The 14,721-nt window shown below is 37.3% G+C and overlaps 1 protein-coding gene across 1 annotated transcript in view; it reads left to right on the top strand.

Moving 5' to 3' along the window:
- The window catches only part of LOC112978354 (catenin delta-2-like), a 151,322-nt gene extending 140,701 nt beyond the window's left edge, over positions 1-10,621 (top strand). The window contains 3 exon segments of the mRNA XM_026091777.1: positions 92-223; positions 7,429-7,502; positions 10,361-10,621. Coding sequence (XP_025947562.1) covers positions 92-223; positions 7,429-7,502; positions 10,361-10,621 — 467 coding nt within the window.
- Positions 10,622-14,721: the final 4,100 nt, after the last annotated feature.

Raw genomic sequence — 14,721 nt, 5'->3', positions numbered from 1 at the left:
AATACAAACTTTATTAAAATGTTTACTCTAGAGTTAAACACTACATTCAGTGATATGTGGGGAGAAAAATAAATCTGTTTTTATGATCTAGCAAGTGCCCCAGCCTCACCTCGGGAAATGATCAGCCTAAAAGAAAGAAAAACAGACTATGAATCAACTGGAACAAACGCGACTTACCATGGAAATAAGGGAGAACACACTTCTAGGAAAGACACCATGACAGGTAAGATTATGCTTATGTAGCATATGTAAAAATCAGCTGTCATAGACATATTTTGTAGGCTTGGCAGAGTGTACAGTAACAGAGAAAAGAGTCAACCTGCTTTGGTTGATTGCAAAGTTTTAGTATCCTTGAGAAACACAAGTACTGACCATAGTAAATACAATGCTGTATGAAATCATTTGTGAAGACCATGTCTCTTCACAGAGAAAAAGTTCTAAAAGCAGTTTTACAGTTTTTTTAATTAGAAGTTGGTTTCCTTTTTAACAGAGGTGGGTAAATCCACCTTGTGTTAACTAGCTTTGTTTCTGTAAGCATAACAATGGTTGAGCATGTGCAGCGATCCCTAACATCTGTCTTTTGCAGGGAACAGCTTTCTAGGACCAGTTAGTTTATTTTGCATGTGTCAGTAATTCCTAGGAAATTCAGTAGTAGTTTGTACAGTCTTACCTTGATAGTTTTTTCTCAAGGTTGATTGAAATGCAGTGATTTTCTCTGGGTCTATTATGGCATCTGTTGCAGGTTTCATGAAGGCTTCTCTGTCCTAGTGAGCTCATTAACCCATTAGAATGTCAGTAATTATGAATTCTTGAGTGCTTTGCCTAATAATGATCCTCTTACAAAATATGTGTTGGTCTCCATCACCGTTGCACAGACTTGTGTATCCTGTGGTGGGCATTTTGTTGTGTTTATACAGTGCTGAGCGCCATGGTGTCTTCTTCTCCAAGTGCTACCTCAGTGCAAGTAATAAATCACAGTGAGGAGCCATCCTGCCTGCTGGGTTTGCCAGTGTGTTGTCTTTTTGTTCCTCATCTCATTGGGGATGCCACTAACATGCCAATTCAGTGTCAAGCCATCCATGCCATAGTGTCTGCTTTCAAGACTCTATTCAGGATATAACAGGACTCATACAGCTTTTATTGTGCTATACACTATTTTGCAATCAAAATCTAAAGGCCAGCATTTGAACATACGTGAAAATGCAATACAGGACGTTAATTAGCATGAAAGTGGAAATCTGAAGAAGAGGAATGACAGTCAAGAGCATTTGGAAACCACCAAATTGATGAGTGTCCTGAATGGCATCTGCAGGATACTGTGTGTGATTACAGGAAACAGGAAGCCATTTATTCAGTCAAGGTACCGTACTTAATGTATCTGTAATATTTGCAATGTTTGATATTCACCACACAGAATGGTTCTCTAAAACACTTCCAAGGTCATGACGTACATGACTGTGAAGTACAGGATTGTATTTTTTTCACAACTTTGTCGAGTATCTGTGAAGAGGGCCTCTCAGGAGTAAGAGCAGCAGGCTGAAAAGACAGAAAGCATAGAGTGTTTCCTTCTAGCTATATCTGCAAATTTAAACAACCAGATTACATTGGAAGGATCACCAAAAAAATGATATTTCTGTGGTTTCCTTACAGATAGTGACATCTTCCTTCTTGTCTCTCTCCACACAAAGAAAAATCATGTTGTTTTTTCCCCATCCCTTTTCATTTTGCCTTTTACTGTAGTATTTTTGTTCTCCCATTCCTGTCAGTTATATCCTTTCTCTTTCTAGCTAATTTTAGGAGCATGAGGCTTGTACTTCACCAGCAGCCATTGCTCTGCTGTGATTTTTGCATCCTGTTTTCCTTGAATATATGCTTCCATTTTGTCTTTTGTATTACTGATCTTTTGGGTGGGCTCTTAATAAGGAAGTTCTCAGCGTCATGCTCAGCTATTGACTACTTTTCCAGCTACAGTGAAAGAAATCAAAAAGTCAATTTGAAAAATTTGATCAATTTTATGATATTTCACAATCTTACATAGCCATTGTACAAATGAATATGGAATTAACGCATCACATTCTCTCTCTTTCAGATCACCAAGCCTCTGCTCTGGTCTGAGCTCAAACTAAGCACCATTTTAAGAAAAAAAGAAAATTACAGTTAGAAGGAGTGAAAAAGTCTTGCTAATCAACATTCAACATGTAATTAGTATAACATATCTGCAGATTGTTAAATAGCAAATATTTCATTAAAGAACAATGTAAAATTCAGTATTTGTGATTTTAATTGCAAAACATTTTGGCTTGACTCAGATGGTCTAATATAAATGCGTGTGACAAGTTCACTGCAGTACCTTTATCTTGTTTTGTATATCAAATAATGCATTGCAGCTAATATATCCACAGACCCTATGGGACATAGATAAATGTTTTTTCAAGCACCACCTGGCATATAAGTATTTTGAGCTGCTCTTCTATTTTGTGCCAAGCTGATGTATTACATAAGGCTTTTTTTGACTTATGGATTTACACAGAATGTGGAGCTATAGCTGTAGTCCCCATTTATTCACAACTGTCTCCATGCTCGTCTCCAAAGCTCTTCTCAGTTTATAGATCAAAAATTTTATGACCTGTTGGCTGGGACTGAAATGAGGGTTTTTTGATGGATTTTCAAAGTAGAAACATTGGCTTCTTGCCATTGTTGGGAGCTGTCAGGAAACCTTTGGGAAATATGGAGACTCTTTGAAGTAAACAGTTTGGCTGAAAATGATAACCTATATTGATTTCACAAGGATAGCTAAGAAATACAGGAACAATATCAAAGTTCTCATTGCCCTCTTCACAGGTTTATGATGCCTTGTACATTTACAGTCCATCTTCACACTAGAAAATAATAACCAATAATAAAATTTTATCACCCAAAGTATATTTTTAAGAAAAAAACTATTATATTCTTTAAAAAAATACAAGAACTATAAATGAATGTGATAGCATTATTTATGCCATGGTGTTTTCCTTCAGAACAGAGAAGATAAGCTTGCTGCATACTATCATGGGATTCCTACTCTAAAGTTTCTTTTACTTTGTGAGTTCCCTTACTGAACCAATATGTGCACCATAGTCTGTACCCTGTATCATCTCTTCCACCAGCAGTAACTCCTTCGGATGATTTTCTTTTGATTATCGATAGTCATACTTAATCATCTATACTTTTCTTATCTAAACTTACTTGTAAATTCCTGCACAGTCTGAACACAAACAACAATCAACAACAGCTGCAAGTGCTCTGGCTACTTGAACTTACTATTACTTTAAGAAACCATAATACAAAATAATCTTTTCCCATGCCCTTACCTCATCTTTCACCATGCAAGAAGCTGGCAATGCTAAGACAGGTAGTGATATCTGTTAGCTGATATTTCTGAGGTACAAAAGTATTTTCCTTTGCTGTCTTGAACTAAATTTCAGAAAAAGAGTCCCACTGATTATAGCAGAAAAAGCAGGACATGTACATGAGGATGACTGTATCTGTCTGATTTATCTTTTCTTTCTTACTATCAGTCTGTGTTTGCACCTTACTGTTTCAACGTGACTGTAGGTGTATTCAGAATGAGCAGTTTTAGGAGCTGAAACTTGAATGTTAAACCATGAATCAAGTAAGTGACTGGGATACATGGGAAGGACTTAGATCAGTGATATCTTTGTGACATCAACCACTGAGTGACATAATTTTCAAAGCTGCTGTAAGCTTTGCAGAAGACTGCCGTGGGAAATCATTTGATACTTTTCTAACCTGTATCATCCTGAAAACTGAATGAAAAAAAAAAAGTAGTTTTATATAATTGTCTTGTACAATGCAACCATGAAGCACTGCAGTTTTATCATCATACTCATTTTAGAATCTTCCCAATTTTACCTCTGCAGTATTATCTTGTACTTAAGTGTAAAAACTACATAAAATACACACATACACACACTGACTCATCAGCTTTGGGATCATTTCATCTGCTGCTACAATTCTTACATCTCTGTAAGGGAGTGTGGCTGCGGGGAGGTCTCCATGTCTTGCACTCCTTGTACTCCTTTCCCTTCTCTTGCTGTGTTTTATAAAAAATATATATATAATTCTTCCATTGCCCTGTCTTTCTCTCCCTTTAATAATTTTACTGTGATGGCACTTAAACAATCTAAAAGCAAGAAACAGACAATTCCACAAATAACCACACATCTGTCCATTCATCTGGCTTATTTCCTCTCTTCTTTATATTTGCCCTCTCCCTTTGGACACCAGACCCAACTGCTCACTGAAACATAGCAGAGTTCAGCAGTTCCCAAGTATGCCTACATGTCCAGAAGCAGATACTGGAGCAGGGCCACATGCATTGCTAGCAGCTGCATTGCTTGATTTACATTTACTCAAGAGAGGGAATGGTATCAGCCTCTCAGCTTGACCAGGCTAAGATTTCTTGTTTGTGAACTTGTGGCAGTCATTTCTAAGTGTTTGATGTGTCACTGTATTTCTTTTTATTAGAAAAGATACTCCAGTTTGTTTGCATTTTTAAGTGGTGAGTTTGTATTCATGTGACTGCAGTGGAATCAGCAATGTAGACCTTGCAGCTGTTCTCATAAGCAGCCGCTGTGTCCAGCTTTCTATTGTAGATCTGCAGTCTGGGCGACTGCAAGTCTTATATCTGGCATGTGTAAATTTATGACTGCATTAGTGCAAACTTCATAGTAATGTGTTGGACAGGTATGCGCAGGCATGGGTAACAGTCTAGACTGTTTCTGTGTTTTAATAGCCATGGTTATTTGTGGCACACATGTTCCGTGTGCCTTTTTATATACCTGTAAAAAGATGGAAAGGCCATGGCCCTCCCTTACGTCTCTCTGCTTGCCTCTGGGAGCAACATATAAATTAGCATGTGTCCAGTCTGCTATTTTTCATCAGATTCTTCATAAAACCTTCAGATGTTGCACCTTACATCCATCTTCTTATTCTTGACTTTAAATACCCATGAACAGTATTGTCCTGTCTGGTCTGAATACTTTCAGTCATGCCTGACTTAAAACTCGCATGCATGAAACTTCAGGCCTTGCTCATTTTGAGATTCATATACATCCAAAAAAATGGTTATGGAAAGTTCTTCCCCTGTTTATGAGAGGCCAAAGCATTGAAACCATTGACTATCACTTTCATTTTGTTCAAGAAGTTGCACATCACAAAATGGGCAGCTGAAACACTATCTCTGAATCTTTAACTCTTGAGAAGAAGGATATGTGTAAGATAGCTTCTTCTAGTGCTTTGTGTGGCTAGCAAAAAATCAGAAAACCAGCATAAAAAAAATAGTACTGAGGAAAGATCTGGCATTGACACCACTGAGAGCCACACCAGCACGAGAAGCACCCTGAATGGCAGTGCTGATGTGGAATCATCTAATGTCAAAGACTGGCATCCAGAAGGACAGATTCAAACACTAAAGCAGTGGGTCCAGGTGGAACTCATAAAAAACACTGAAATAAAAAAGAGTCAAGCCTCACGCATTGCTGTAGTTTGGCGATAAAATGTAGCCTGAACAGAGAGACCCTTTGTAGAGTAACTCTTCTGCATTAGCATCTATGGCCAAAGACAGCCTGCTCAGGCACTCATGACTTCCATCTGCTACTGGCGCCCAGGCAGAATTGAGAGTACCTCCCATTGAAAAGGACCAACCATCATCTGTTACTAGAGCTTGTCTTCCTCCCACATTCAAAGGAAGGATCCCACCACACTCCTTGGAGACCTCCAGAGCACTGCTCTATTTTGTACACGGGACTATGCACTGCCTCAGTAATTGTATYGAGCTCATCAAGAAACCAGAGTTTTCTCATCCCCTTAGCTAATGGTTATCAGGTGAAAAGCCTCTTCTTCCAGCTGTTAGAACTCATCATCCCACTGTATGAGCCTTGTCTTTAGCCTGTTTCAAGGACATATTGGAGATCTTTAAGAATACTACCTGAGATCTGTAAAGCACCAGCATGGAACAGTGCACCAAACTTTGTCAAAAATCACACCCTCAGCATGGTACCTGTGGCAGATGCGAAGATCAAAATTGGAATATCCCAGTCAACTTTAGAAGGTGTGATGGCTGGAGAAAGAAGGATAAAGGCAAGTTGTGCTTGCTGGGATCCATGCTAGCAGGCACTCAAAGGAAGAAAGAATAGTTACATCTCCCTCAGTAACTGTGTTTCTTCATGATGATGTAACTAGCATGGATCCCATACCCAGCTTTCATCTCTGTTGCTCAGTCACCCTCAAAGGTGTTCAACTGTGAAGGTACTAAAAGGAACTCTTGGTACATCCAGTTCTTATGTCATTTCACAGAAACCTGAAATAAGTTGCACAAGTGACATGTTTTGATTCCAGTGATGATTCTGATTTTATTAATGGTCACAACTACTCAAAATTTAAAAAATTTGCTTGCAGGCACATGCTTTTATAATGGGAATAATAATGGCAGCATAAAATCATTGGCTCTGACATCTGGAGAGTTAATAACTCATGCCCAGTAAGAACAATATGTGCAGCAGCTCCACAAAATACATCCTTCATATTCTTGCAAATATGAGAAATGCATAGTGTTTCTAATTCTACAGGCAAACTACACTTTAGCTAGATGATAGCCACATCAAAGTAATCAGTGAAATGAGTCTTCCGGGAGAAAGTCTTGTCTTTGTATGTGTTCTCATGGGGAAAAAATAAATTTTTTATAACACCATAATGTTTTTCTTGTCTCTAGAAGCACTTGTTTTTCAAACTCATAACTCAGTTTTATTGGTGCATTTTATCAGTAGGTCATCTGAGAAGAACATGACAGCCATTTGCAGATGTGAGACTATCTCGTCCAGATCTCTTCAGTGTAACTACATACTACTTTTTCACATAACTCATTTTCCAGTTATATTTAATCACTTTTCACATCAATATTTCACCATATAGCAAAAGCACTCTATAATAAACAGTACAGAATTTTGTGTAACATCATCCAACTGAAGTGAAAGGAACAAAACGCCAAGTCGTTGCTGTTTCTTAAACTGAGTATTTACAATTGTTATCTGTTTTGTGTATGTGACATAAAATCTCATATATTGCCTGACGTATATTACTGAATGCTAGCTGTATATGAAATTATTTTGTTGTATTTATATAAGAGCCCAAGAGTGGTATAAATAAGACATAGCACCTGTTACCATTAGCACCATTAATATATGTTACATACATGTACACCAAAGAGAAGATTAAGACTGTTTGGTGGGAGGGCGAGAAAAGAGAAGTCTGCAGGTGTTTTCATATGGGTATCAGCCACTGTATTTAAAGAAGCCTTAAGAATCACTTTTTAAGCTAAAGAGATATGTTTGGTAAAACTGCTTTTACCTTCCTTTTTTGTCTCTTCAGCTCAAAGCACTGGAATCTCAACTTTGTACAGGAATTCGTATGGTGCACCTGCTGAAGACATCAAACATAACCAAGTAAGGAAGGAGACTGAAATGTTATTGTTCCAAACAGCAAAAGACTAATTTAGCATTTTGTATGGAAATGAAGAAAAATATCACAAGGACTGAAAAATCGAGATAACAGGACATGCTAGCACTTCCACTGGCTTCAACCGAGTTACAGTCTTTTATGCTAATGGATAATTTCAGTCCAAGTTTCAAAAATGTGCAACAGGTTATTACATTGAATAGTATACCCACAAACATGATCTAAGGTATTTAGGCCTGTCACTATTACTGAAATAAAGAGGGGCTTGAGACCCAAATGTCTTTAAAGGTCTAGATGGGTGTGACTGAGACTACAAAAGCCTGGCTAGCAGAATGGCCACTTCCACTAGGTCTACTAGTAAAGGGAACCTATTTCATGGCCTCTCATGCCAGTGAATTTGGTGAAATCCATTCACATCTCATTATGTGGATATATCCATCATAAAAAATTCAGCACTACTGTTGACACCACGTGGCTCACATGCTAAGGTGGTTCAGCAGAAACCCAAGCATTGAATAGGCCTGGAGAGAGAACCTCCTTCTATCTCTTGCAGGGGTGTGTATGCTATACTTATATGTAGTTAAAGTCCTCATATTTGTCATTTGGTCATTTTACAAGCATGATTTGCAGTAAGGCTTTTTGTTTATTTGTTTGTTTTTAAGGTATGTAAGGGGCATGGGTAAAAGAAAATCTAGCATTTCATCAGTAAGGACAGTTTTACATGTATGTATATCCAAGCCATTCTGTCCAGAAGCTTGGGAATCTTTTAAAATGTCTTGTCCATGAAAACCAGTAAGCAATAAGTACTAATGAATAAGGTGGACATTCCAGAAATTTAATTGGGATCAGGGATGGCAAGTTAACATACCCCCACAGAATGAAAAAAAAAACAAAAAAACCCAGGCTGTTGTAATATTGACACATATGACATTCAGGTGACTTCAGAATAGTATCTCCTCAGCCTCTTAGGAAGTGGACATTTTTCTATGATCTTTGGCTTTTGTTTCATCATTATGTGTAATGATACTTTGCACTTAATTATCACAACTCATTAATATTTTCACAACCTCCCTATGAGTTGTACAAAAGTTATAGCATTTTTTTAAAATAGAGAAATGAAGCCAATAAATGTTTAAGGAAAACACCTAAAATGATTACTAGTATCAGACAGGTAAATCCATACTGGGTAGAACTGATAAAAAAGATTTTTTTCTGAAAATTTTGATTCTGATGTTTCAGTTTCAATCCACCAACTGCATGTGAATGGTTTCCAATGTTCTGTGCCTCCATTTTCCGTTACTGGTTATGCTCTTTAGTTAGCCAGCATTTCCTATGGTGTACCATATGTTTTCTTTGTGTGAGGCACTTCAGTACATGACAGTGTTTCTGCTTTTAGTGCATTGAAAGAAATAAAGTCCTTCTAATTAACACAGTACTTAGAGAAAATAAGTACTCTACTGAAGTACTCTAACAGCTGGTGCACTCTAACTGCAGTTATGAATCAACGAATTTTATTTTGGGGGCAAAAAGCTAAAGTAGAAACCCCAAAAGCAAAAATATTTTTCTATTTCTACCTATTTGCTTTCTCAATGAAATGTCAGGTTTCTGATTGACATTTCGGAAATAATGTTTTTAATTAAAAAGAACCCCAAAATATTAATTCAGTCCCCTACTTTTTGCTCAAAAGCATTGATCAGCCCTAACTTTTTGGCTTCTAAATAGAYTGCTTAGTATAGCATTTTTCTCATGTGTCCAAAATTAAACAACTGTATTTAAATATGTGGAGTGAAATGATCTGTTCAAGGTCCTATAAACATTAATAGCAGTACTAGAAATAGAATCTAGTGTAGTTATGCTCCCTGTTGCTGTTCTAATGTTGGACCCAATGTTGCAACATCACCTGTGGGATTGTTAAAGGTGATGGATGCAGATAGACAACCTTTCGCACTCTGCTACAGGAGTTCAATGCAGCCATTCTTTGAAAGAATATCAAATGGTTTAGGACATAGCAGTGGGACTGCTGTATGCTTTTATGGTCAAAAAATCTTCCCAATTTTAATGGAGGTGTCCTAGAGTATTCTGTTCTACCAAGATACTTAGCAAATGTTTATAGATTTCATCTCTTAGTTAAAAATCCCCATGGTAAGAACAGACACTTACTTGGGCTGTGTGAGAACAACTTTACAGGGAACTTAAGTTAGGGACTGCCTGAGATTTTCTTCTGCACATCGTCACTATTTGGGCTTCAAGGCAACTTGAATATGTAGCAACATCCCAAGATTGCTAACAGAAGGTGTCGAAGAGGTGGTAAGAAGATGGTTCGGCTTAACAGTAGCTGAAGGGCACATTTCATGGCACTTGGAAATTTTCTCATGTCAGTGCCTGAAGACTATGCTTGGTTCTTATTCTAAATCTCACTTGTGTCAAAATCTTCAGCATCTTTGGAATGTATATCACTTTCATTCAGATTCTTCAAGGATGAGTTTTGGGCACCAGTGTTGGGAATGTACATCTGCAAAATAGTCAGAAAGTTACATACAGATTATATTACAAAAGTAATTGTAAGCCACACTGTTCAGATCCAGATTTTTAACTACTTTTGAAGTAAACAGACATCTGTTAGCAGCAATAATATTAAATAATAAATGAAAATGTAACAAAGTCATTTGGAATGACAAGRCAAAGCTGTGGAAATAACTCACTACTAAGCAATACTTTGGGCAGATGTTAGGATAATGCATGCCTTTGTATTCCCAGCATGATAAACATAAAAGCATGAGAATTATTCTTTCTTCCATGTTGTTGCCCACTATGTGTTATATCTAACAAGTTGTGGGTATTTCAGGTTTCAACACAGCCAGTTCCACAGGAGCCCAGCAGAAAAGATTATGAACCATATCAGCCGTTTCAGAATTCAACCAGAAGCTATGACGAGTCCTTCTTTGAGGACCAAGTGCATCATCGTCCACCTGCAAGCGAGTACAACATGCACCTGGGACTAAAGTCAACTGGCAACTACGTCGACTTCTATTCAGCTGCTCGTCCCTATAGTGAACTTAACTATGAAACAAGCCACTATCCAGCCTCTCCTGACTCCTGGGTGTGAGACTTGGGCAGACACTAAAGCTCCAGGAACTGTGCATGTGCATGCATACCACAAGACTTTTTTTTTCCTGCAAATTTAGTTTGTTAAAGCCTGTTCCATAGGAAGGCCCAGATAACCAGTATGGAAAATTTAAGATTTTTTTAGAAGGCTAAAAGAAATGAAAGCTAAACAAGGGAGCAATTAGAAAGATATATATATATTATATATATATATATATATTACAGTGTGGGACAACTTTATTGTTGGCCTATAGAGTCTAAAGTTCAGTGCYGTATATTGAATGTGGCTGAAGGAAGGAGGGAGAACATGACAGTGGATGTGGGTCAAGAGTTAAGCACAAGTAACTTAGCAGCGTACATACTTTATGGGGAACAGCTTCTCACACTTTGTTTAATATCCTCATTCATTGTGAATCTAGGCTTCAAGTTGCATTTGGGGTTTCCTCTGTACAGCAAGATGTTTCTTGCCTTTTGTTAATGCATTGTTGTAAAGTATTTGATGTACATTACAGATAAAAAAACAAAGTGCATTGTGTATATTACACCAATGCCACAGTGTTTCTTCATCTATGGTTCTAAATATTGCTTCAATTTCAAATTTTGAAAGATGTATGAATTTCCAGGTTTTTTGTTTTCTTTTCCCCAGTGCATTTTAACAAAACAAAAACAAAAACAAAAACAAAAAGGAATATTTAGCAGTATTGTTTGTTCTGATATGTGAATTTGTTTGTGGCAACTAAAAAAAAAAAAGGCATTCAGCAGTTCCTGACAATTAACATCATTCATCATTCCACACTCCTTGTCAACAAAGTGCTTTTTCACTGCCTAAAATTTTAGATGTAGATATTTGAAATAGATTTTTTTCATTTATACCAGTTTTCTTTATGATGATACAGTGTTAAAGGAAAATAAATTACAATTGATCTGTCATCCATATTTGCTAAGAATGTCTATTTCCAAGAATCTATCATACAAATACACATTCTTACTTGTGTGTGTCCATGTATGCATAGTACTCTCTTTGTGTGTGTATGTGTTTGAGTGTGTGCGTTTGTGTGGTATAAGGATTATTTTCATCCAATGTTTTCCTTGTTCAAGCTTTAATTTCTGTTTGATTTTTCTGATTTTTTAAACAGTGGAAACTCCAGTATGTGCTTTCTCTTACTCACTTTATTAATCATCAATAACAATTCAAAATTGTTAGGCCACTTACAAATTGAGGGGGTTCTAGGATTTTTTGCTGACTCCTTCACCCTTGGGTGCCATTTCGTTGATCTTCTCTTGAGGAAAGAAGTTGATCCTGTTACTCTCCAGCCACCAACCAGCAAGTGCTCAAGGAAGACAGAGTTTGATCTTGCCATCTCCCTGAGGGAATGGAAAGCAAAGACCCGACAGACTTAAGTCTGGAGTCCCCAGACTCTTCAGGCTACAGAAGGGTCCAACTCCTGAACCATTAGGACAATCAGTTATTTTAAACCATACCAAAAAAAAAAAAACCCACCCAAAACACATTCCTCAAATATAAAAACACTGACCATTTCCATGCATTTAAAATAAAACCCTAAAAAAAAAAGCTGTAAGGGACAGAGAATATTCTTTTTCTTTCAAAAAATAAAATCGAGGCTAGAAGGCCAGAAGAGCCAGGATATTTATCTTAGCTCTTTAGGACTCTAAAAAGAAGTATCTCTAACATTTCTTTCATTCAGCCAACAGTTCAGTGTACTGTTTTCACAGACTAAGACTCAACACTAATGGACTAGTTGTAAACTGTTTCAATTCCCGTTAAAGAAATTGTTTTAGGTTACAAACATTTCTGTGATTAGTCATTGCAATAGTGTTACCATCACCTGGTGCCCTTCGGGGTGTGCGCAGCGGGAGGATTCGCTTGCAAGTCATTACCTGCTCTAGAGATAGCAAACTAAGTAGTTCAGGCAGGCAGGGACTGTGAGGTAGAATTGGTTTATCAGTCATCTAGTACTATAGTTTAATCTTTTTGGCAGCTTTTCCCAGTGTACGATATGTAACTTTATCTGCTCTTTGTAGTAAATGGGGAAAAAAATCGCATGAAAAAAAAATTTTAAAAGTTTAAAAACAGGCGGGTGGGAGGGGCACAGTGGGCCAGATGTATAGTGAGGTAGATAAAAATATTATTCATAGTTTTGGACACAGGTTGTTTATATTTTATTTATTACATTGATTTTAATAAGACGAGTGACATTTGCAGTGCTCTTTTGAACAAAGCACATTTTCAGTATAAAAACTTTTTTTTACTAAAGAATGTCACCATAACTTGAAGTTCTTCTTGACTGCCTGATAACCATCAGATTTGTGCAGTTCTCCAAGAGCAGGACTGCAAACAGGCCTGAGGGGTCTTTGACTATGCTTTAAGTTCTTAAGACAGAAGGTTATTGTAAGTTGGATTTATTTGAATTCTTTAAAATATTAAAATGCCTACATTGACCCCTTTCCGCTTCTCTTAGAAATTAGTTCGAGTCAAATGTTGACCATTGCTCAAGTGAGAGATTCTGGATTGATAAGTGGCACAAAATACCTTTTGTCTATGGTTTATGTTGTTTTGTTTCCGTTCCTCTGTAGTGGCAAGTGCTCCAACTAATAATGTTCACTCTTGCTGTACTGAGTTTTGAAAAGGTGTTGAATTACCTTGCTTCTTTTCCAGGCTTGGAAAGCCAACACTGCTGCCATACCGAGCAAGATATATATGATGCATTCTTTTTAATATTGAGGAAAGTATCATTACCTATTGCTGTTCCCTTCATTCTTGTACTAGATCACACACAGAAATAGAGAAGAAAAAAAAAATGTTCCAAAAAATGTATAAAATGCAATTGATGTACTGTAAAATGTTGGATTTTTTTTTTAACAAGCTTCGTATTAGAATCTTGATCAGCTGTGTAGAGCTATATAAATCTCACTGTTTTATTAAATGCTGTTTATGGTCTGGAAGGAATGGTTAACCTATCTCAAGATAACAAATTTGCACTAACATGAGCAATATTAATTTGAAAAAAAATATGAATTCAATATTTAAAAGATAAACTATGATTTTAAAGATATATTAACACTGGAAGTACATTTTGACAAATAACGTATTTAAGCCCAAAATATAAATGGTTATGTCAGATAACACAAAAGAATTATAACAAAATAGACTGAGAAAAAAAATGTGTTTCACTGTACATGTTACTAACATGTACAAAGACAAACTCATATTGACATATTTTCTATTAATAAATCCTACTGTATTGTGGAGACTTGCTGGTCATAGTGCAATATGTTTAAACTCAAAAGTTGACTCCATAAGTTGATTCCTAGCTTCACACAGCCAACAAACCCCTGCAATTTATTTCTTTTAATGATTAATTGCATAGCTAGCCTTTAGCCTTTCACTCCCCTGCTCTCCTCACCCCGTTTTCTATCAGGTTTATGAGCAGAGCCAGCTTTGCAACAGCAAGCAAAGGGGAAAGGTGTTTTTGAAAACAGTGTCAACACACAATTCACCTCTAGTTATGGCTGCTAAAGCTGAGCTGCCACCACTTACCCAGAAATGGTTTATCCATACCTGTCGGAAAAAYGAAAAAGCCCCAAGGCTGGGGCCACTGCATGGGAACACACTATAAGAAATATGTTCTTGGCCCTAATATTGTTCTATATAAAACAAAGCCAAGAAACTGAGAGAAAAACATTAATTCATCACTGCATTACTGAGCATCCTAGTGTGCAGCACATGTTCCAGCTRGGGAATAATTTTTTGCTGAGCCCAGGGTGCGTTAGCCCCCAGAAGTGTCGCTGGCCTGCTCCCTGTGACTAAAAACGGAAATGCTGACTACTTTTATACCTCGACACAAACCAATGTGCTGCGGGAAAGGCTTTCTGACTTCCTCTGGTCCTATCACTCATCTTACTCTCTTCCTGGCAAGCAGAAAGAGGTCGTTGTTTACTGCTGTCACAGGGAGAGGAGACGGGGAGATGAGGGTAGCAATGCAGAGGGCAACGGGAAAACCCCAAGGGACCTAAAAATACAGAAGCGCAGAGTTTTTGTGCAAGGACAGAAATACACCTCCTCATTACTATTGGTGGCAT

The sequence above is a fragment of the Apteryx rowi genome, unplaced genomic scaffold (genome assembly GCF_003343035.1).
Source record: "Apteryx rowi isolate R43461 unplaced genomic scaffold, aptRow1 scaffold_921, whole genome shotgun sequence".
Classification (NCBI taxonomy): Eukaryota; Metazoa; Chordata; class Aves; order Apterygiformes; family Apterygidae; genus Apteryx; species Apteryx rowi.
The sequence above is the reverse complement of the archived record's forward strand: the minus strand, read 5'-3'. Positions and strand labels throughout refer to the sequence as shown.